The 22,420-nt window shown below is 40.3% G+C and overlaps 1 protein-coding gene across 4 annotated transcripts in view; it reads right to left on the reverse strand.

Annotated features, from left to right (window-relative positions):
* Nucleotides 1–22,420, reverse strand: part of carmil3 (capping protein regulator and myosin 1 linker 3) — a 127,177-nt gene that overhangs the window by 25,148 nt on the left and 79,609 nt on the right. For all 4 annotated transcript variants that reach the window (XM_074688377.1, XM_074688378.1, XM_074688375.1 and 1 more), the window contains exons 19-25: nucleotides 14,340–14,436; nucleotides 14,191–14,245; nucleotides 8,713–8,885; nucleotides 7,689–7,757; nucleotides 7,192–7,285; nucleotides 3,075–3,173; nucleotides 2,817–2,936 (exon numbers count right to left, since the gene is read on the reverse strand). In XM_074688377.1, coding sequence (XP_074544478.1) covers nucleotides 2,817–2,936; nucleotides 3,075–3,173; nucleotides 7,192–7,285; nucleotides 7,689–7,757; nucleotides 8,713–8,885; nucleotides 14,191–14,245; nucleotides 14,340–14,436 — 707 coding nt within the window. The remainder of the gene's footprint in view (nucleotides 1–2,816; nucleotides 2,937–3,074; nucleotides 3,174–7,191; nucleotides 7,286–7,688; nucleotides 7,758–8,712; nucleotides 8,886–14,190; nucleotides 14,246–14,339; nucleotides 14,437–22,420) is intronic.

Below are 22,420 nucleotides of genomic sequence, written 5' to 3' on the forward strand. Positions count from 1 at the left end.
TGGTTTAGTATTCAGTCCCACGGTGGCTCTAGTTCTGAGTCTGTAAAGATCAGCGGCTTTACAAAGAATCTCCTGTAATACACGGAGAAATGGCAGCAATGTACATTTTTCAAATCCTGATGTTTTACTGTTTCAGCTCCCACAGAGAGAGGCAGTACATGATCTCTGCACTCTGTGACTTTAGTATCACACTATCTCTCTCTCTCTCTGTCACAGTACAGCACTGAACAGGAGGTGTTTCTTGGGAGTCCTGAAGTTACGTTGTGTTGTTGCTTTTTACACAAGACAAGACTGATTCTGATCTAATTTACAGTTCATGGATCCTTAGTGTCACTCTGTCTCATGTGTCCTTGTAAATACCTATACCCTGGATTTAAATGCTGTGTCTCCATCTTTGGATTGATGGAGGAGTCTCTGTCTGTATTTTCCAGCACACCATTTATCCTGACCAAATCTTCAACTCCATGTGCAGAAACACAGCTCCAAATTTGCAAGGACCCTCCACCATGCCTCACTGTTGCCTGCAGACACTCATTATTGTAGCACTCTCCAGCTCTTCAGTGAAAAAACAACCTTCTGCTAGAGCAAAATCTTCCACATTTTGACTCATCAGTCCAGAGCACCTGCTGCTACTTTCCTGCACCCTAGTTATGTGGTGCATAGTTGAGTCACTTGGCCTTGCTTCTACATCTGAGGTTTTTTGGTTGCAATTCTTCCACAAAGGCCCCTCCTGGTCAACCTAATCAGAGATCTCCAGACAGTAGCTGGTGTAGCCGGGTCCCACTGGTTTCTGCTTGTTTAGAGCTAATGGTCCTGTTGGACATCTTCTGATTTTAAGGAAAATAAGCTCTGTGTATTTTTTTTCCATCTGCTGCAGTAAGTTTCCTCAGCAGACCACTGCGATCCTCAGAGTTGGTTCTTTGTACTACTTCAAAGGAGCCCGAACAACACACCTTTGAATTCTTTGTCTGGAGTGACCTTGCTGATGCAGTAAAACTACCTTGTATCTTGCTGTGGTACCTATAAGAACTGATGCTGGTCTGAAAGCAAAGGGTGATAACAATTACAGATTTGATTTGATTTTCCTTTTTTTGCTCAAATGTCATTTTGTAAATTGACTTAAAAGGAAAAATGGATTATTTTTCTTCTTTTTTTTTTTTTTAAATCAATCTAAGTTTACAGCTTTTAATATACCCACATAAAACGTGTGTGCAGTACTGTGTAGAATTTAATTTATAACAATATGTGTATGATTTTTTTTCTACTTGTGGTTACAAGTGCACAGCTAGAAGTGTCAGCCGACTTAACATAAAACACACTCCCTTTGAAAACCTATCACATATCGTTTTCTGTTAACTAAGGCTTTTAGCCAAACCACCTACTACACCAGCAGTGCCTACTGTTTTGGCTAAAATTCAGTATGTAGTAGGTAGCATGCAAAAACTTGCAAAATTTGCAGTGTACTAAAAATCCTTGGATTTCCTACTGATTCGAGGAAAACTTCTCAGTATGCAATGGACCAGTCTGCCTGGCATACTGTTTTCCACAATGCACGGCGCCATGTTTGCCCCATTGACTGAAAAAAAAGGATGTCTGCTTGCTAGGCTGGAAGTGAGGTCTCCACCAAAACTGCTCCCCCTGGTGACTGGCTGCGGTATAGATCAAAAAATCAAACTCTCCAGCCATTCTAGATGGGCTGTGGTCAAACTTTAAAAAAATAATACTCCTTGTAGGAAATGTTTCTCACGTGTGGTGATTTGAAGATATTATTTGGCTGTCTTGTATTCAAGTCCTCTTTTTTTCTGAAAAGTTTCATTTTCATTAGTTATATGAGGTTAAAAATGAAGTTTTACGCAGTGTTTCATGATAATTGACAGCTGCTGTTCTCGTGCATTTTTTTCAGGGATTGTAAAATATGTCGGGAGGTAGAGTCAAGGAGTGATTAGGCTCTCAAAAGAAAAAAAAAACTATTATTTTTGTCACCCGGCTCCACTCAGATTCTCCCAGAACCCCTCATCATCTCTACAGCGCAGACTCTGGCTGCAATTGCTGCCAATGGCTGCGCCTGTGACGGGGGAACTTTGGCTTCAAAACCGTACAATGGTAAATGGCGGTGCCACGCTGTCCACTCTATATACAGCCTATGGTTTGTCCATGCGGCAGGTTTTGGTGAATTACCGCCATCTACTGAAATGAGTCAGCATTATACTTACAACACAACACTAACGTTAGAAGGTCTGTGAGATAGAAGTGAAATGATGCGAAGAAACACCACTGTCCAACACCAACATCACTGTCTTCTAACTTCCAGTTGTAAAAGAGGTGTTTACTTCTACAAATTTATCAAAGTCCATATAAAGCACTAATTCACATTTTTAAAACCATACAAAGGTTATATGGAAGTGTTTCTTTCCATTGAATGTAAAAATAAAAATCCCTTTCAGATTTCTTTTCAGTAAATGATTTAACTTTTGGTGTAAGATTAGAAATCAAGAACGATGATTCTGTGTGATATGGCTAAAAAAATATCTGAATGCTGAGATCTGCCCATAGATTGTTTTGTACATTTATAATAAAGGCAAAAAAAAACACAATCTGTAGTCCGGCTTCTGAAACTGGAAACCAGAGTAGTATACTACAAAACAGACCCAACAGAACAGTCATACTACATACTACAAGCAAAAGCAGTAGGCAGTATGTAGTGCTGACTACATACAACACTCACATATAGTATGTAGCAGGGGGTTTGGAAAACAGCCTAAATCTCAGTTTAAGTATCACACAGCTATCAGCATTCAAACGTGTTCTCCACTCACAGCTCGAGAGTCTCTGGCTTCTTTCAGGATTTGTCTGGCAGTTTGAACGTCCTCTCCTTCATCACTGCCTTTCAGGACACACACCTGCTGCTGCACTCGCACACACAGGCGCTCCATCACCTGCAGACACACACACAAACATGAATACAAGAACACATTCAAACATGATTCACATATTAATACAATCATATCACACTTACTGAAAAGTAAACAGAACACATCCCTGACTTGTCAAACGTGGAGCCCACAAACTCTCACCTGTTCAGCCGTGCTGGTGACGAGGCCTTGATGCAGCCTGAGAGCCTGTTTCTGAGAGAAACGCTGAGTCTGGTTGTTCCTAAGCAGGGCACGTTGGATCTGTCTCACACACACACATGGAAAACAAACAAGGAGAGAGGGAAGAGGAGATGACAGGTGTTTACAAAGCACAGTGTGCAGGAGACAGGAGACAAGTCCATTTGCATGGTAATAAGGAGACCGGGGAGAGAGTTTTGATCCACACAAATAAATGGGAGGCCTTTGATATTTTTTGTCTCAACTCAGCAGGTAGAGGTGTTCACTGCTTAATCATCTTATGTAAAGAAAAATGGAATCAAGGGTTCCCCAAGGACTCGGGAGCTTTCCAGACAAACAGACGGCAGCCTAAGTGCTCACAAACTGAAAACAGTCTAACCGAAAAACGAGAACACGATCAAATTTGACTCCAGAGAGAATACTTCTTTAACGCTAAAACAACAAAAATTCAGAGAATCCTTTACAACTCCTGTAAAACTGTTGTTGTTGGTGTTTAACATGTTTGTGGAGTCGTATCAGAAACAATCCCTCAGCCTCTGGAGGAGGGAGGAAGACGTGAGTGATTGACTGACAGCTGGGCCTCCAGGGAAATGAAGTACGACATGCAGTGTAAACAGACGAGCTCTGTAAACTGCAGCTTACAAGCTATGTGACAAACATCATTTAGTAAGCTGAGGCGCTGAAGAAAAATGACCACATCCTTCATGATGGGAAATGACAGCTCTTACATCCAGCTTTAGCTTGTTCTCCTGTCTGGGAGTGTTGGATGTTTTTCTTTTGATTTGAACAAGGCAGCGTGCAAAATAAGATACTTGTGTGCGGAGGCAAAAAGAAATAACAGCTAAACACACATGGCTGTTCTTTCTTCTTTTGTCTTCTTTGTTGGCTGCTGAGCGGTGTGTCTTTTCAATTCATGTCCCAGGTTCATGCTGCTTGAAAATCACAGCTCAGGCTGGCTTTTTAAAAATATCTTCTCCAATTAGACAGCAGGATGGAGACAAATTAGCCAAATATAACTCTGGGAATGGTACACAGTTACTCTTTTGAGCCCACATAAAAAGTTTTGGACAGGAAATGCCACCGGTCTAAGCATGCTGTCTGAACATGCACACCTGCGTCACAAAAAGTTGTCTCTAGGGTGAAACATCACCTCCCAGACTGTGTCTCCAGGTAACACAGTGCACAAAGACTTTATCCTTGACATCTCAATTGTATATTCACGGGTTCAAAAACGTCAACTGAGGTTACGAACAGCGTGAAAAATCTTGACAACTGGGTGTATAGCAAACAGTGACACATCAAAGCGCATCCTTGTTTGCTTTATCTGAACCTTTGTTCAAAGAGCAATGCAGGAGCACAGAGTGACAGGCTGTAAACTTTGCAAACAGAGTCACAAAATGATCAAAAAACACAAAACTAGCTGTGAAGAAGTAGAGAAGGTGAGAGAAACTGAGGGCAGAATCCTGCAGAGTGATGCAACAACAGTCTGTTGTTTCAGCGCCCTCCAATTGCAGACTCTATCTGCTCCAGCAATGGCAACTTGTGAGGTCATATTAGCAACTTTTGCACCAGATGGCTCAAACTATGCCTGAATCAAACAAACGAGTGTGAAAGCACGGCAGTTTTAGCCAGGCCTCATGCTCATGTTGCTTAAAGTGAAGATGTGATAAAGAGTGCAGCAATAGTTGTGAATTAACCTGCTCTGCCTGCTTCTCTGATCTGCCAACGGTCTGCCGGGATCTTCTCTAAAGATATGAACAGCTTGTTTTACATTTTCTAACTGCTTCTGAAGAGTCAAAGACAACATATATCTTAGACAAAGTATGAGACACAGAGGGCACGAGTCAGGGGTCAGGAAACTTACAACTTACCAACTACATAAATAGACAAGTTGACAGTTTGAGGACTTATGTTACATACTTAGGGAAGTTTAAATTGTATTTGTCATTCATGCTGAGAAATACAGTAAACTGAATATCAATCTTAAGATGCCTTTTTGAGTAGCTCTTCCAGGTCTCTTGATGAAAGTTATTTGAGCACTAACCAAGATTACAACACTGAATGTTGGTAGAAAACATGCCCAAACCACGTCTGAAAATCATTTCTTTAACAATAATTTGGGTTAAAATATGAGGCATGCAAAGTTTAATTTATATGCAGATGACACCATTCTGTACACTTTATCATCATCATTAAGTGAAATTAATTACAGAAAAGGAGCTTTTAATTCTTTCTTTGTGAACTAAGGCTGATTGATGATGTAGCTCTCTCTGAGATGACTGACATTTTTACTTTGATGTTCTACAGTTTTATTTAGCAGATAATGTTGTCGAAAGTGACGTAAAACCCAAACAAGAATTTAGACAACGGGAAAACCTAGTTAGTGAGACAACAGTGCTACACGTTGTTTGGTTGCAGGTGCTGCCATCAAGTGCTGGATTTTTTTCTTTTCTTTTTTTTTTAATGATGTAGAAGAATCTCAACCTTGCTGAGCAGATGGATTGCCTGATTCAGTTTCTGAAATCCTGCAGATCTATCTTGCCAGGCTTCAATGACCAATGAATTCACCCAGCTAAATTCTAACAATCAGCACAATCAGGGAAAGGAGGCGGGAGCTGTGGGAGCTGAAGTAGAAGTGACGAGCAGACGTGACGTCAGCAGACTTTCGTACTTCCTTCGATTGTACGACAGCAGTCGTCTAATGCAATTATCACAGCTGTTTCTCGTGTTCCTGTAGTTGTCCATCTATTGTTGCTCAGCAGTGGTGCACATAAGCTACATCATACCGTGGATTGATGTGGATTGGTCTGTAGTGAGTGTGTTAATCATAATGGTCGTCCAATCACCAGCTGCTGATTTTCTTTGGAAGGTCCCGCCTCTGAAAACAAATCTGAAGAGCTGCTGGCCAGATGGGCTAGTGAAATATTTCCGTGGCAGATGTATGAAACTGTCCGTCTGGTGTGTCAGGTTAGCATAATCTAGCCAACAAACCACAATGAATTGCTGCAACGATATTCTTCAACCTTCAACAACATTCAATAATAGTTCTGAAAAATCAACAAGAGCTGAGTCTTAGACCTACTGACTCATTCTACCTTGAGGACAAAGAGGAGAAGGGTCGGCTTAAGTGCTTAAGTGTTCCCTGAACAGATGAGTCTTCAGACATCTCTTAAAAGTAGAATGGGACTCTGTGGATCGTATGGAGTTAGATAAGTCATTCCAGTATTTGGGCACAACTGAGGAGAAGAGTCTGGCTAGAGATTCAGAGCCCCACTGGGCTGGGAGCACCAGGCGTCTTTTACAAGCTTTCCCTTTAACTAATGAGATGATTGCATAAGTTCTAACCTGTAAATATCCAAGTTTTCTCCTGGATAAAAATCTTTCTCTACCAACTATGGAGTAAAAAAAAACACAAACAAAGGCTGTTTTTCATTTGTTGTTTGAATAAAAACGTATTGCCTTTTTATCTGAATGCAGCTATGGTGAAATCATTGTTATGCATGCTGCCTAAGCCTCAGTGTCCCAAAATACAGTGTCCCATGCTGTATTGTGTTTTGACTGTGGCAAAGGATTTCAAACACACCACTCTTGCGCCTCGCTCTGTGTGAAATTTTTTTATGCTGCTGTCTTGGCCAGGAGATGAAAAAAATTCTCATACAAGAGACTTTGTATCTCAATGGGACTGTAATGGGACTAAAATAAAAAAAAAACCAAACATCTCAGTCCTCATGCCAACCATTTTTCAACCTACTAAGCTATGGTTACAACACCAATGTGTCCAGAAAGTAAGGAAAGACAAAGAAAAAAGACTGCATATGGGCAAGTGAATGGTCTGTGTAGCTCTGACTATAAAGTTATAAAGATCCCTGGATCCTCGTGCACAAGACTGATACCTGACACAAAACATTCAATGGATGACATCATTTAAAAGTGCATCTTTGTACCCAGGGCTGAGGGATCATCCTGAGTCTAGGAAACCAAGGAATTACATAGACTGTACTAGTCAGGTACTGATGTTTTTATTGCTTCATTCCTATTACAGATTAAGTAAATTTGGACAAAGTAACAGGGCTCCTCTCACCTTCGTCAGCGCCTGGTCCGTCTTCTCCGGGGCGCTGCGGTACGCCTGTGTGACATCACTGAGGGGGATGGGCATGTACTGAAGAGTGAAGTTGCTAGTTAGAGAAAAATGAGGAAGGGAGAGAAGAAAATGTTAGCCCACAAACATGATGTAGAAAAGTGATGTTCACCAGAACAAACATGTAACACCTGCAGCACTTTTTAATGTTGTTCCTAATTCCCTATTACGCAAATGCACCCACACACACACACCTACACACACAGACACACATGAGAAGTCACATCACAGCCACACACTTAAAAAACAACAGTTTGACAGACACGCACGTCAAAGGCCTGATGAAACGCTGGGTAATAGTAAACATTGTACAGAGATGGTAATCTGCTTCTGAGTGTGTGTGTGAGACAGAGAGCGTGTGTGACTGATCCATTTTATGTGTGTAGCCCTCTTCAAACGTTTCTTCAAATGAGCGTGTGTGTGTGTGTGTGTCGTCTTACTGCTCCAGCGCTCTCGCCACATCTTGGAAGCCTGTCGCTGTGGTGTTGTTGCGATCCCACGTCACACTCCTGAGAGCAGATCAAACCAGGAGGAAATCGGGGAAGACAGGCAGAGAGAGGGAAGAGAAGAAGAAGATCAGATGCTCTCTAAAGCTCCTTACGTGCGCACACACACACACTCACACACGCAGAGGGTAAAGCACCGTATTAGAATTACTCATCTGACCGTGCGTTTGCAGAAAAACTCAGGGAAAGGTTTAGACAAGATTTTTCTCGACATTGTTGCTGCTAAATGCATAGTAAGAGTCCGTATCTCAAATTAGGAATGCATGAACAAGTTTCATGCCACTAATGAGTTTCTGTTTTTCACAGTGCAGCTCCTCCACCTACACTCCTCACTCTCTAACTCTTGTTTTTAATATATCAGTCATTTACAGCCCCTCTTTCCTTTCATCCATCCTCCTCCTCTTCTTCCTCTCCCTGACTCGCTCTGCCCCAGAAATTCAATCAGCTAAGCCCAAATCTCACTCCTTGGGAGGTCCCCCTCCCCCGTACCACGTTACTCTTTCCCTCTCTAGTCCATACCCATTCTCCCCTTCCTAATATTTGCATCCCACCTCCTGTTTCTGTCTCACTGCTCTATCTCAGGGCTTTAATCTCCTCCTTTCCACCACATCCCCGCTCAAACGCTTCTTGTACACAAAAGTGGTGCAATACCTTGTACGCCTGAAGGCCACTGCTCCCTCCTTGCTCACCCCCTCCTCTGATTCTCCTCGCTATCCCTCCAACACCTGTCTTACCTTCTTATCTCCTACATGGTTCACTTTGAAGCCTGTATTGAATTCACTGCTCTGCCTCTCAGCAGGTGGCACATACCCTCTCCTCCAAACATACCAAACGTATTAATTTTCTCCCTGACCCTATTTTTTTTTCTTATCCGTCATCTTTTGCTTTTACTCTAGCTGCAGGCTAAGCTCTTCATTACTCCATTAAGAGCCTCTGATTAAATAACCCATATACATACCTAAGTGTTGTATTTATCTGCAGGGCTTTGCTCAGCATCTTGGCCCCAGAGTCCTCCAGGAGGTTTCCGCTCAGGTCAACTTTCCGTAAACATGTGTTGGAGCCCAGAGCGTTGACCAGCACGGTGCCTCGCTGACGGAGTCTTGAATCAGCCAGGGAGAGGGACTGCAGGGCCTGAGGGGAGTGGGGACAAACGGTGGAGAAAGATCACTCACAGAGGATGGCCGGCTTAAAAATATTTGGAAGTTGCATGTTGCACTGCTACTCTTAACTACATCCTTAGTAAAAAAAATAGTTTGTTGGCTTTTTAGTTTGCTTGAAAGTATTTTAAGGGCCTTAAAGATAAAGTTATAGGTCCACTGGTTTGAAATGATTTGGTAGTTAGATATTATCACAAAGCCGAGATCTACAAAAGACATAGAGCTGTTGTTAAAAGTTAAAAAAGGACAAAAAAAACTTCATAAAAGAGTTATTTTCACCCTTTAGAAACAGAAGCAGTACTCTGAGAAAATAAAAATGGGTATCTAACGGTCCCATATTAAAAAATCACTTTATTAAGTCTTTTAGTGAAATTTGTGGGTCTTTGGCTTTCCTCCCAGTCCACAAAATGTGATATTAAATGACAAAACCTGTACTAGGTAGTGCTTGTGAATTCAAAGCCCTGACCTAAAACGAGCTGTTTGGAATTTCCGTGATTTGCAGATGTCAACGATTCACTTTTTTGACCAATCAGGAGCAAATCTGACCTGATTGGTCCACCAGAGCAGATACCCCCGAATCTCCTCCCTGCCAACTCCTCTACCCGCTGCAGGAGAGAGGAGTGTGGCTGTTTCTGGCTGTTAAGCGAATAGACTGGTCCTGAATCCAGGTGCATTACCAACCATCCACCAACAAACCTCAGACCCTGGAAATGTGAGTATGTTAAATGCTGTGTGCTGTGGAGCAGATGTAAGAGCTTTTCCTCAGTGTCCCCCCTGTCTCTGTGTTAGCTTCAGGATGCTAACTTTAGCTGCTGTTAGCCTGTTGTTTTAGCCTGTAATGTTACAATAAATGAGCTTTGCTGTTTTATTAACACTGTGCACTCGGAGCTCGTGGCACCGCTCTCAGTGACGCAGAAAGAGCGGGGCTGTATCAGCGGTGGCTCATTTACATAGGAAGGTCACGCCCACTAAATCAGAGCGTTCTGAACAGAGGGGCTATGAGAGCCTGGAAACAATGCTGCTGTTCTTGATTTATTGGCTTTTTGGACCAAAACATGTTACAACCATTTCACGAAGACATCAATGATCCATATTAAACTGCAGAAAAGGAGCATAATATGGGACCTTTAAGAAAAAGATCAACTTGTTTGTTTTGTTAGTATACCCTGAAACTGTTTAATGTTGTAGTCATTATTACAAATCACGTAGGATAAAATGCTTTAATATTAAAGATAAATAAAAAAAAATCCCTGGATTAAAATTAAAAAGGCTTTTCAGCAATGCTCTGCTCCAGATGAATCATTTATTGATTTGGACTCTCTTAGGAGGGACACGGTGCATAACAACCACTCGCTTGTTCTGTTTTTCAATGTGTCCTTTTTCCCTTTTCTTTCACATTTATGTTTTTCATTGATTCATGAACAGAATCCTCTTACAGCTGTACATGTTAAATTTTGAGTATATGAACACAATCAAGCTTTATACAGAATTGCATACATTTTTTATTACTCAGTCATCACTTTAACTCCATAGTGTTGTGAATTCTTTTGTTCTACCTCCCTGCCTGTGGTTGGTGCTGTTGTCTCTGTGTCTCTATTTTTTGTGCTGTGCTGCAGGTCTGATGGGGACTGGTTAGAGCTGATAGCCTGTACTTCAGAGGAGGCATCTGAAGGAACTTATCTGTTAACCGTTTGCAAAGAAACTAAAAGATTCAGATTTATTTCAGATGAGGGATTATGCGGCTGTGGGCTTGCCTGACAAGACAGCTATACAGCTAGTCACCACTAACCTGGAAATACTACAGAGTGAGGCTGTGGAACGAAGGATTTAGTGTGTTTAGTGTTTGATTTGATCCGTCAGTTCCTCATCAGGAGGAGCCACGATGCAAGGAAACAATATGCGTGGGAAGACAGGAGGAAAAAAAGGATTTGAAAAGCAGCTGAAGTGTGCAAGAACACTCATCCTGCCATCTATCTCAGGACTAACTCAATCGTGTCGTGATTGAACTTTTTCAAGAGGCAGGAGAGAGTTTTCCATTCTTTTGGAAAAGCTTCTGAAGATTTTTTTCTGTCGGAATCAGGGGCAAATGTTTTATTTCCTTTGCTTTTTTTTGAGGTTAATTAGTTTCGATCAATAAAGACATGTTTATGTTTTTGGCGGTACTCCCCCTGAATTTTGATTTTCTAATTTGTGTGTTTTTCTTTTGAATAAAATAGATTCTGTGGCCTGCGGTTACTCATTTGTTTGGTCTTTCTTGGGAACGAGGAGAGAGAGGGTCAATTATGTTGCACTCTGATTTCCTCGAGGCCAGGTCACACAGAACTACTCAAGCAAAGTCAAATCGACAAAAACAACTTCCTTAGTTTTAAGGTCTGGTGCTCTATGTTAACATACTGACATTTTTCTAACACAAAGGTCTGGCAATATTTTTGAACTACAATAATATTTCAGATTAAAACCAACATGTTCCTCTGTAAATTATTCTGAGTGTTACAGAATTGCACTCAAATAATTGTTGAGCCAACATTGGAAATAAGGTTTATTAGATAATTTCAAAAAACTTTCTGCAGTTTGCAATAAATCAGCAAATAGCTCAACACAGCTTGTATTTGCAAGTGGGTGCTCAAATTTTAACACAAAACATCACTTTGGATGAAAAATATTCATCCCCATGAACAAAATCATTCATAAGAGAACACATTTGCACATAAGGTATTGTCTTGAGCACACCTGATGACGCAGAAAAAAAGTTAAAAGGAGAGATTATTGCCCTGCACAAACAAGTATGTAGATACAAAACTATATCAAAGGCACTGGATGTTCCCAGAGATACAGTTGAAAGTATAGATTGCAAGTTAAAGTTAGGAGAAATGTGGCTTAACTACCTGAGTGTGGCAGAAAGAAGAAGCTATCAACTGCTGCCGCCATATTCCTGAAGAGGCGGGTGTTCAAAAACCAGAGTTCCTGCAAAGGACCTGCACAGAGCTGGATGCTGACCCTGAAAGTCCCCATGGTCCAAATCTAAGGCGCACCCTGTAACTACCAATAAGGATAAGAAAGTCATCTCTAGTATAGCCAAATAACATTTCAATATGCCAAAGTTTGGGATTCTGTTCTGTGGAACAATAAATCAAAACAGTAGCTTCTGGACCTCTAGATCAGAGATATGTCTAGAGTAGGATGGATATATCACATGTTGAAAAAAACACTGCCTACAGTGAAGCATGGCGGTGCCTCATTAATGCTTTGCAGCTTTGCTTCTTCTGGTGCTGGAAACATGCTACAAGAGCGAGCAAGATGTGCTCAGTCAAGTATCAGGAAATCCAAGGAGAAAATGTGAGGAAACGAAAGCTTGGAAATCATCGCACCCTCCAACAGGATAACGACCCAAAGCATACCTCAGAGGCCACCAAGGTTTGTTCCCAGAATAAGTCCTGGACTACTCTAAAGGGGCCATTTCAGTCACTTGACTGACTTGACCGCACAGAAGATCTCTGCTGGACTTTGAAGAAAGCTGTTGCAGCATGCAAACCCAAGAACATTAGTCAACTACAAACACTGCCAGAAGCTGGTGTGTATCCATGCATCAGGGTTGGCAGCAGGTCTTAACTGCAAAAATGGGGCTCTACTACATAATAAAGATGTTTCATGGAGGGGTGGAATAATTTTGAACTTGAAGTCATTAAAAGTTAACATTTTAGAAAACACTTGCAAATATGAGTTGTGCCAAGCTACTGTAATTATTTTCTTTGGTGTTTATTGTAACAGCACAAGTTTGTGAATTTTTCTGACAGACCTTATTTGCAAAAGGTTTTGTGTGCAACTGCAGTTTCTTGTAACAAATTATGCTAGTTAAAAAAATAATTTGTCATTAATTGAAAAGAAAAGTAAAAAAAAAAAATAAGGTGCGAGTTAGCAAAAAGATGGTTGTTCCACGTTCTACACATGCTCAACTGGACAAACATTTCATGATCACAAAAAATTTCACAGGTCACTAAAAGCATTTAATGGAGCAAATGAAAAGAAAAAAAAATATTTCTCATGTAGTAATATTTTATGAGACAAAGTGAATTCAAAGAATGAAGAAATAATTTGTGAATTTCTCAGAACACACAAATATTCTGTGTTCATCAAATGCTTGGGCGGAAATGTTCTGGCAATCAGTGAAACATCTGAAGAAACTCAAAACCAGTTCTCCCAATGGAAAATATTTTTGGCATCTTTTTTAAAGCATGTTTGATGAAATAATTCTCTTTGAAGAAATTATTTCAGGGTTAATGTTTCTGGTGTTCAGTGAAATTCTTTTTGTCTTTCATGTGCAGTAGATCTTGAGGACAATGTTAAGACTGGCTAAAGTTATTACAGTTGATACAAGTTGACTCTGAAGGTTTAAAGGAAGAGGTTGGAGGACTGTCTTTTCTTTTAACAGAAGACACAACATGTTTGCATCTGTACTCAGTGTGTATACTATGCTAAGCTAACCCATTCCTACCTTCTGTTTTGTTTTGGAGCAACTGGCATAAGATACAGATTGTTTGTCCAAGTATTTTGAATATGCTGCCTTGAGTTTTCTTTTTCTCACTCTTGATGCCTCCCTCAGCCTTCTGTCATGTACTGAAGTGTTAACACTGGGCACTGAACCAAATCTGTGCAGGGGACGACCACATATGATTCGGATTCTTGTGTTTACACCATTCCTGAGTGAGGCCATTCTCTGAAAAACCTGGTGAACTCGCTTCGATTTCACACATTCTTACCTCTCTGTCCCTCTGTTAATGCACTTGCCCACATGCATCCGACCGTATTTTAGTGCAAAAACGTAGTTGTGAGCTATCATCATCAACGGTGGTAAATAATTGAGTAAGCTACTTGTCATGCTGGATTTGCAGAGCAGAGAGCAGAGAGAGCCCCCGGAGCTTCACGAATAAACCCAGCAAATGAACCACTCGTCTGAGACCACAGACGACATGACTGGTGTGCACGTTTGCACCTTGTGAGCGTGGCAGGTGGCAGAGAGAGCTTAAATACACATGAATGAGGACAGGAGAATTTAAATGGTGAATTTAAATGGTGACAAGTGCTGGTGTGTGCACAGGATGTGAGAGTGTGTTAGTGTGTGTGTGTGTGTGTGTGTGTGTGTGTGTGTGTGTGTGTGTGTGTGTGTGTGTGTGTGTGTGTGGGAACGAAATCTGTGAGGCATGTGTAGGCGTGCATCTGTGCGGAATGCCACGGAGGATTTGTGCGTGTGTGTGCACAATATGTTACATAATCCAACTCACACACTCTTCCTCTTGCACCAAATGAACCAGTTTCTGCAGAATATCATCGAGCACCCTGAGGAGGCAGAGGGAGAGGAGAGGGAGACATTCATCATCAGAATCATCTACAACACCATCTGTGCAGCTGCTTCCCCCCACGTGGCGCCTACCTGCCCTTGATGTTGAAGTTCTTCCCCAGCATCAGGTGTTTGAGGGAGGGGTGTCGGGAGAACGCCGGGATGACAGCCAGCATATCTGCATCCAAACCTGCACACAAAGTAACACAACATCAACAGCGCACCAGTGCAACATAAGCAACACTACACTCTGGAGCTTCAGCAAAAACCTGCTTAGATACAAAATTTTCTCCAATCTTTCAAAATTACTCCTGATTATGATTACTGGCAAAAAACTTTGACTGTTAATCTCTAACACAATAAACAAATGAGAAGTTGGAGTGGAGTAGAATTGGCAGAGTTTTTACAACATTAGATTTCTTGTCTGTCACTCTGTTGACTCATTTTTCACTTTGCCAGGTGCAGTTTTAAATTTCCATAATTCAAAGCTCAGTTTTTGTCTCATGGTCTGTACCAGATCTAAATCCCACTGCCCACTGAAATTCCAAAATACTCCCAATTAACTCCCCACACTCAAACCCACGCACACTCTGAAAGGCTCAAGGACAGAGAATACTGCTCAGAGGAGGTAGTAACCATGGTACGATATTTCAGTCACAAGGACTAAAAAGCCTCATTCAGAGAGCAAAAATACCTGAGGCTGAATGAGCCTCCATTGGCTGAATGAGAGATTATTCTTGTGGCAATGGCAGGAAACTGTGACGTGATATATCAGCAGCAGGAGCTGCAGCAAAGGCTTGTGTTGGAGGGGAGCTTTTGAATCCTACTGAAGAGATGAATGGCTGTTTGAAATATACCGCTGTGGTCAATTGCTTGTAATTGGTGAAGCACAACTGAAAAAACTTTTATCAGGTTAGAGGACAAACTTTAGTGATAAGGCATTCAACATATCTTTTTTTCCTTTCCAAAGCATGAATGAAAATCTGACTTCATTCTCAGCCATCTGTGGTTTTAAAAGAGTACAGCAAAGATTCAGCAAGTGGTTAAAGGACAGAGTTTCATTACATGACTCATGAGGATCAAAGGAGTTGAGGCTGATGACACCTTTTGCTGAGATGAGATCTGAACAGAGAAGTAACAAGACTGCCTGGAGAGTGTGTTGTGACGCATTCAGCCATCCCAACCCCAAGTGTAAACAGAACACATGGACATGGATGTTTTCAGATTGGCCTGGACAGGACTAATGTTTTTTTTTAAAGAACATGTAACATAGCACTTCTTTGGTTGGTTTTTAATGATTTGTTTTGTTAAATATGTGCATATTTAACTCTGAAAATAGAAAATCAGAAACATCCTCATACCACTCCACAATAGCAGAGCTGGCCTGGATTTGCATGTTGATATTTGTACTCTATTAGATGTTGATGTATTCCACTTCACTAAAAAAAACATGTTCTTGTTCTCTTTCAGAGCCTTGGTCATCTGCATTTAATCAATAACCTATTACCATGTGCACAAACTTAGGTGTAAACCTAATGAATCCTCCTGACTGACCTTTTTACTCTCTTCACACTCGCCAGTTTGCAGTAGAATTACCAGCCACTTAAACTGATGTTCCAAAATTATTTTAATGTAGGCTAGAAATGCCAGTCAAATATTAGATTTAAGATGTTAACACAGCCACCCACCTCAAGCCAAGGCTGTAACTCTCGTTAATCTTATTCTGTGTGTATAAAGTGCCAATTAAAAACATACTTCTCCCTCTACAAAATCAGCTGGTCCAGAGTTCTTTTATGTTATTTTTAAAGCCTCAACAACAAAGAAACATAAGATTTCATCCCACTTCATAAAATAGGATCAGGGTGGGGATTCACTTAGACTGGATTGCAGCCACCAACAGCACAGAGGACTGTTCATCCCAGTCCTTACCGTCTGTCTGATTTCCAGAATGAAAATTGCTGATGACATACAGGTGCATTAACCTCTTGAGACCCAACAATGCATTTTTGTCCTCCAGAGAAGACTTCACTTTCAGAGCTTTCTTTAAAAGAAAAATAGTCTGCAAGGATCAAAACTGTTGCTCTCTGTAGAGAACATCCTTGGTATTCCGGTGATAGCTGATTTGTTAGAGGTTATCCAGTGAAACAAAAGACCCGTCTTTCCCAAATGACTGTGAAAACAGCCACTGTGTTTTATGACTGTAAGAAAAGAAAGTTATCAGATACATATAAATGCTCTGATTTTAAAGGTAAATATTGGATGTTTCTTAAAACACAAGTGTTGAGGCTGTATTTTGAGAAGTTTTGATGTCAGATTTTGTTTTTTACTAACTTAAAACAACAATTTTTCCCAATGTCCTCCACAGTGGACATGGGGACTTGCAAGATAGTTTTTTTCATGTGAAATGCAAGGTACTTCAGGTGACAGGCGATTGACACCCTCACAAAATCATCTTCAAGAACACATCAATACACATGTGGCTCAATTCAAGTAAAGTTTTAAGTTCTTTAATGTTGTTTTCCAGATCGCAAAAATATTGAAAAAAAATAAAATAAACAAAAGAAACTGCTGGTTCCCCTTTTATACTTGTAGAAAAGATAGTATATCAGTATAAAGAAGTCCTGCTGTCCCCTACAAAAGACATTTGATTAAAAAAAAAATGTTTATGCAGAAAAATCAGAAATTGTGACACTTCTTTTCTACCGGGTCTCAGGAGGTTAAACGACGACAGAGACTGTCACTCTCTATAGGTTTGTTCTTTGAGGTGAGATACAACATATCCACTTTGTGCTGCGCAGGGCTGCATTAAATTCTTAAATGGACAGGGGAAGTACGTATCATTGTGAAATTGATTCATAACAGATGTCTGGCAAATTTCAAAGTTCACCAACCTGAGATAACCAACTAATGGAAATTAATAAGTACTATTACGTTTTGACAGATGACAGATTCAAATTATTATTATTTTTTCTTTTACATATTTCTTAGCTTAATTATTGATTAGGTTAACAACCATAATCTCAGGGGTGAAACTTTGTGCTATCTATGAGTTAATGCGTGCTAGCATGACAATAAAGCTCCTTGAGTCCTTAAAATGTTTTGATCTTTTATACAAGATCTCAGCAAAAGGTAAATGTTTCATGCTAACTGCATGTAGCTGTTAGCGTCGGTGAAAGTGAATCAGGTGTTATTATAACTTGTGTTTTTATACAAAAGGGTAAACTTTGTTCAAAGTGACCATGCTATGGCTGATTTAAAGGTTTGCAAATACTACTGGAGCATTGCAATGCTATTGCTAGGGTCATTGCAATGCTATTGCTAGGCGCCACCCGGTTGGCTATGTCTGCCTTTTGCAGCAGCTCTCTCTTCTTTGTCCGTTTCTTTAAATTTTTTCGTCTCTTTTTCGTAATCTTTGTATTTGGAGTGGTTCATTACTTTGTATGGCTCATTTGTTGGCCATGGACACCAAACTTTTCGTGGCTTCAGCGATATTTTTACTACTTTTTCTTCTGTGTTTGTCTGGAGATCCTACATGTAACCATGGCTGCATTGTTTACATGTGAACTCAGCTGTTAGCAGCCTGTAGCATGTCAATGCTAACTGGTGTAAGGCCTGATGTCTTCCCACAAGGTGAGGAGAAGGAGGTGCTCGTTCTCAGGTGTGAGCTAAGAAGTGACGACATGGACCTAACATCAGACACCAAGGCCACATTGGAAGAGCTTCACCGGCTCTGAGCAGGCAGGATCCAGGAGACAGAGATGGAGCATGACTGGAGAAGCTCAGTCCTGGACCCTGTGGAGGTGGAAGCTGGCTGAACAACAGAATGATGGACAAGCTGTCATCATCTACTTTCTTATGCACCTTTTTACACTTTCTATACACTTTCTTACTTTTGTTTTCTTGATTGCTGCTGTGACTTCAATTTTGTTGTACTTGTTATAATGAAAATAAAGTTCTATTCTATTCTATTGGCTCTGCTGCGGAATTTGAGGAGCATTTCTTTTCATGTGTATTGTGACTGTCTTTTTTTGTCCATTTCCTCTGGTTTAGCAGTAATAAAAGCCTCACAGTCTTTTGGTGATGGGGGTTTAATCCCATCTTTTATCGTCATGAGCAGAATGTAACTTCCTTTCAACAGGCAGAAACACTGCACAGGTTCGGGCTTATGTTAAACATCCATCTGGATATGGATGTTTTATCGACTCAACAGTTTAACATCATCACCTTTGCTACTCAGAAACTGTTACAGATCCAGTGGAATTTTTAATAGTTTTGTTACTGTTGTCATTATATCTGGGTAAATTTTCCCTGATGTGCAGGGGTTTTATCGTGTCTGATTGCGTTGTGCTTCTGATTAAACAAAAATTAACTTGAAGCTATCGACTGTATTTGCTATAGACAATGGTGAGGCAGTTAAGTTCTTTAACAAAGAACGACCTGTTAAATTGAGTTCAATTGAATTTGCCCTGACATTTACGATTCATAAGACTGAACTGTTTGGCAGGCCTGGACTCCCTGATTGTCTGATGCACTGAGTTTTGGTCTTTACTCACATTTTACTGTTGGAATCTAAGCTCTGAGTATAAAAGACAAATCACTTGTTTGCTTATAAATGACTGTGTCATTGTTGTTGTTTGAAGTCACAGCTTCATTAGGTGATCACACATCAGCTGCCTCATTCATCTTACACACTCTCTGGCTCATTCATCAGCCGCTTGGCCCTGACTGCTGAATCATTTTCATACAGCTGTGAGCTCTGATACTTCTCATTATTCCTCTGCTTATGCACCAAAGTTTGCATTGTTTGATTTATATTGTTGATTAATGCTCTAATGTTGAATTATGTTTGTCAGAGGGCATCGGCTCTCTTGGCAGAATATTTATTGATACTAGATTCCTTGAAGAGCAGATTGAAGAAGGATTTTCTCTGAACTTTTATTTTCTCTTTGAGTTTCTTTGAGCTGATTTTTTAATCATTCATTGCTTCACTTGGACAGGAAAGTGTCACTGGATGAGTTTGTGTAGTTGTGATGACAAAACATATCACTGGTTCTAAAGCTAGTAGTCAGTTAGAGCTTAAACATACCTTGGGAACTCATGTTGTATAACTTTCAAACACCCTTTTCCAAGTGCACACTGTCTCACGTGCAGACTCTCTTTAAACGTTAAAGAAGCTGAATGCTCAGAGTTTATTTTAAAAGGTCAGTGATAAGCTTGACTAATGACGGATAAAAGAAGGATTGATACAATAGAAGAAGAACCAAGTAGCATTTATCTGACAGCTAAGACAAGCTAAGAAAGCTAACGTGTGTAATGGATTTGCAAAACTGAGTCAGATGCAGATTGGCACAGGGGAAGTGCAGAAAGCCAGAGCTTAAGTCGAAGCTTTGACAGGTAACAGCTCCAAGCATCTTCAGATCATCTTTCAGAACTGTGTCATGTGGACAGGTATTCTCCATGTTTTGTTTGTCTGACTCACTTTTCCAACACAACCAATAACTTTTCCATTTTTTTAGATGTTGTGATTGATGGCTTTTAAATTGCTTCTAAATAAGTTTGACCACAACCGGTACAACAATAAATAAATAAATAGAAAATATATAAAAAATAAACCTTCCCTCTGGAAAGTTGTTCCATTGTTATTGGAGTTTTGACAACCCTGTCTCTTAAAAATGATGGATAAAGAGAATCCTATGTCAAAAATATTTGGGTTTTTATACTGATTAGAAAGGATACTTTGTAGCAGAAGCCATCTGCTGAGTTTTAGTTTCACATCAGCTTCCTGGGTTAAGTTTCAAAATATTAGATCCAATAATTTCTTTAACACATCTTGATTGAGTCTTCCAGTGAGCTCCTGCCATCTCTGCCATAATAAAACCTCAAAAGCATTCTGATGAATGTCAAGTCTCAGGTCAAAGCAGAAACAACCATGAGCCCGGCTTCAGTCTGATAACTTTATTTCAGCCTTTTAGGTTTTTCAGAGCTTTACATGCATCGAGTTACGAGCTATTACACTTCTGATCAAGACATCTTTTTCTAAGGACTGCCATTGTTTACAGTCTAATTAGCAACTTGAGAGGTAAGGATGGAGTTGGTGTAGACAAATTACTTCTAAGAATGGATTATTAGCTGCATCTGCCTGAAGGTGTCAGTTCATTGAGATGAATTGAAGCTAAACTGTCATTAAGTATCAGGTTCTGGGACACAGCACTGCCAATGTGCTCCACTCACATCGCTCTAAACAAAGACTAAATTTATATGTAAAGCCAATAGACACTTAACCATAGAAGGTCAATTGGACACAGAACAATGTAAACCAGAACCCTTCTTACACCCCAGGTCCACCTGTTTACAGATCCCAAATTACACACAGAATCACTTAGAGATAACAAAATTCTGTAAGGAAAGGAATAAATGGTTGTGCTGCTGAAACATTTGGACTCTGAATACTTTAATAAAATTGGTTTTTAATTTTTATTTTTTTTAGTTCAAGTAAGATGACACACTTAAGGCAAGTTGGAATGAGAGCTAAAATGGAATATGTATTTTTTGGTGCTTGAAAAACTAAAAAATAATATTTAAAGTGCTGAGAGGTCCAAGAATGGATTTTGGCTCTGTGTAGTTTTCACTTGGTTCTTTTTAGTATTTTTTTTCATTATTTATTTTTAGGACGGAGACAACCCTGATTCACAAAATCTCCTATCAATATAATCTAAAACAGTGCCAAGCCAGCTAATGTGGTTCGTGAAAAATGTCCCATCATTTTGAATATGACATTGTGTAACAGTCAATATCAGGAATTCAGTTCTTAACATAGACTAAAACTGATGTTCCAAAACACCAGAATTCACAATGTATCAGCGACACATTAACCATGGATCCAGGTATTTTATCAGTGAGCTGCAAGCTAAGAGCACTAGTTAAAAAAAGTGTAAAATTAAACAGGCTTTCTGATGGTTGAGTCAAGTACGCAAAGATATTAGTAGAGCAAACACTAATCATGAGATAAGTGTTTTAGTCAGAATTTCTTAAGATTAACTTAGCATGTGGCAGACCCAAGCAGCAACCTCCGGTCTGGGAATATGAGACAATGCGGAAGTGCAACAATCTGCTGTTTCTCGAGTGTTTGCCTGTGGCTGGCTCCGGAAGTACCAGAAGTCACATTCACACCAAGCCAAAAAAAGCCAAAGCACAAATTAACCTGTTTACTGCCTGGTTCAAAAAACGTCTCCTATCTTAGTCGCTAATTTTACTACCGGCACCCACAATACAGGGGGTGATTTTTTTTCTAACTCGGCCGTTCCGAGGATATTAAGATCGCAAGTTTCCCCAATGAGAGGCACAGCTGATGGTCATGTGACCGACAGGCGCCCTATGGCTGTAGGTGAAGCCCTTGCCACTACCAATATGGCCGCTATAGCTGATGTGCTTCATTTTCCGTTTCAGAAACAGACGGGTGACATCGGCGAGGCTACGTCCATGTTTTATACAGTCTATGAGCAGACCTAGCCCCATCTGTAGTAAACTGTAGCCTAACTTTGGCGCTATTTTCTCAACACACCAGCTATGGTAATAGTGATGTAGTTTATAAATCCCCTCTGAAAAACACCCTGAAATATCCATGAAAGATGGACTGAGATAAAGCTTAGAATTTTTCTGTGACCTGACAATCCAAAGTTCAACACCCCTTTAAAAAAAAAAAGGCAAAACCCTCCCCAATCTAAAAGGAGAGGGACCACCCAGCTTTTCAAATAACCAATGCAGTCATCCAGGCAATGCCTTTTTTAAGGGAGACTTGCATAAAGCAGCAAGAAGATACCACAACATTGTCGAGATATAACAGCATGGCTCTGTAGTAGAAGAATCAGGGTTCTAAACTGGCTTGCCTACAGCCCTGACTTGTTGCACACTGAAAAGTGGTGCATCGTGACACAAACATTAGACAAAGTTGACCCTAAATTGCAGCTCAAATTGCTGGCACGGGTGAACAACTAATAACTTTCAAAACTCCCACGTTCTCAAACTTCAACACAGTTTTGTTCAGAGGTGATGAAACTGAGTGGCAAACATTTCCCTAGCATAAAATATTAGACATGTGCTGCTAGTGAATAAAGCATACATTCACTTAATGTAAAATATTGTTTTGAGTTTAAATGTTTACATCTTGTCTCCGC

The sequence above is a fragment of the Halichoeres trimaculatus genome, unplaced genomic scaffold, assembly GCF_033239565.1.
Source record: "Halichoeres trimaculatus isolate MK-OKI-2021-1 unplaced genomic scaffold, fHalTri1.1 fHalTri1_scaffold_15, whole genome shotgun sequence".
NCBI classification, from domain to species: Eukaryota; Metazoa; Chordata; class Actinopteri; order Labriformes; family Labridae; genus Halichoeres; species Halichoeres trimaculatus.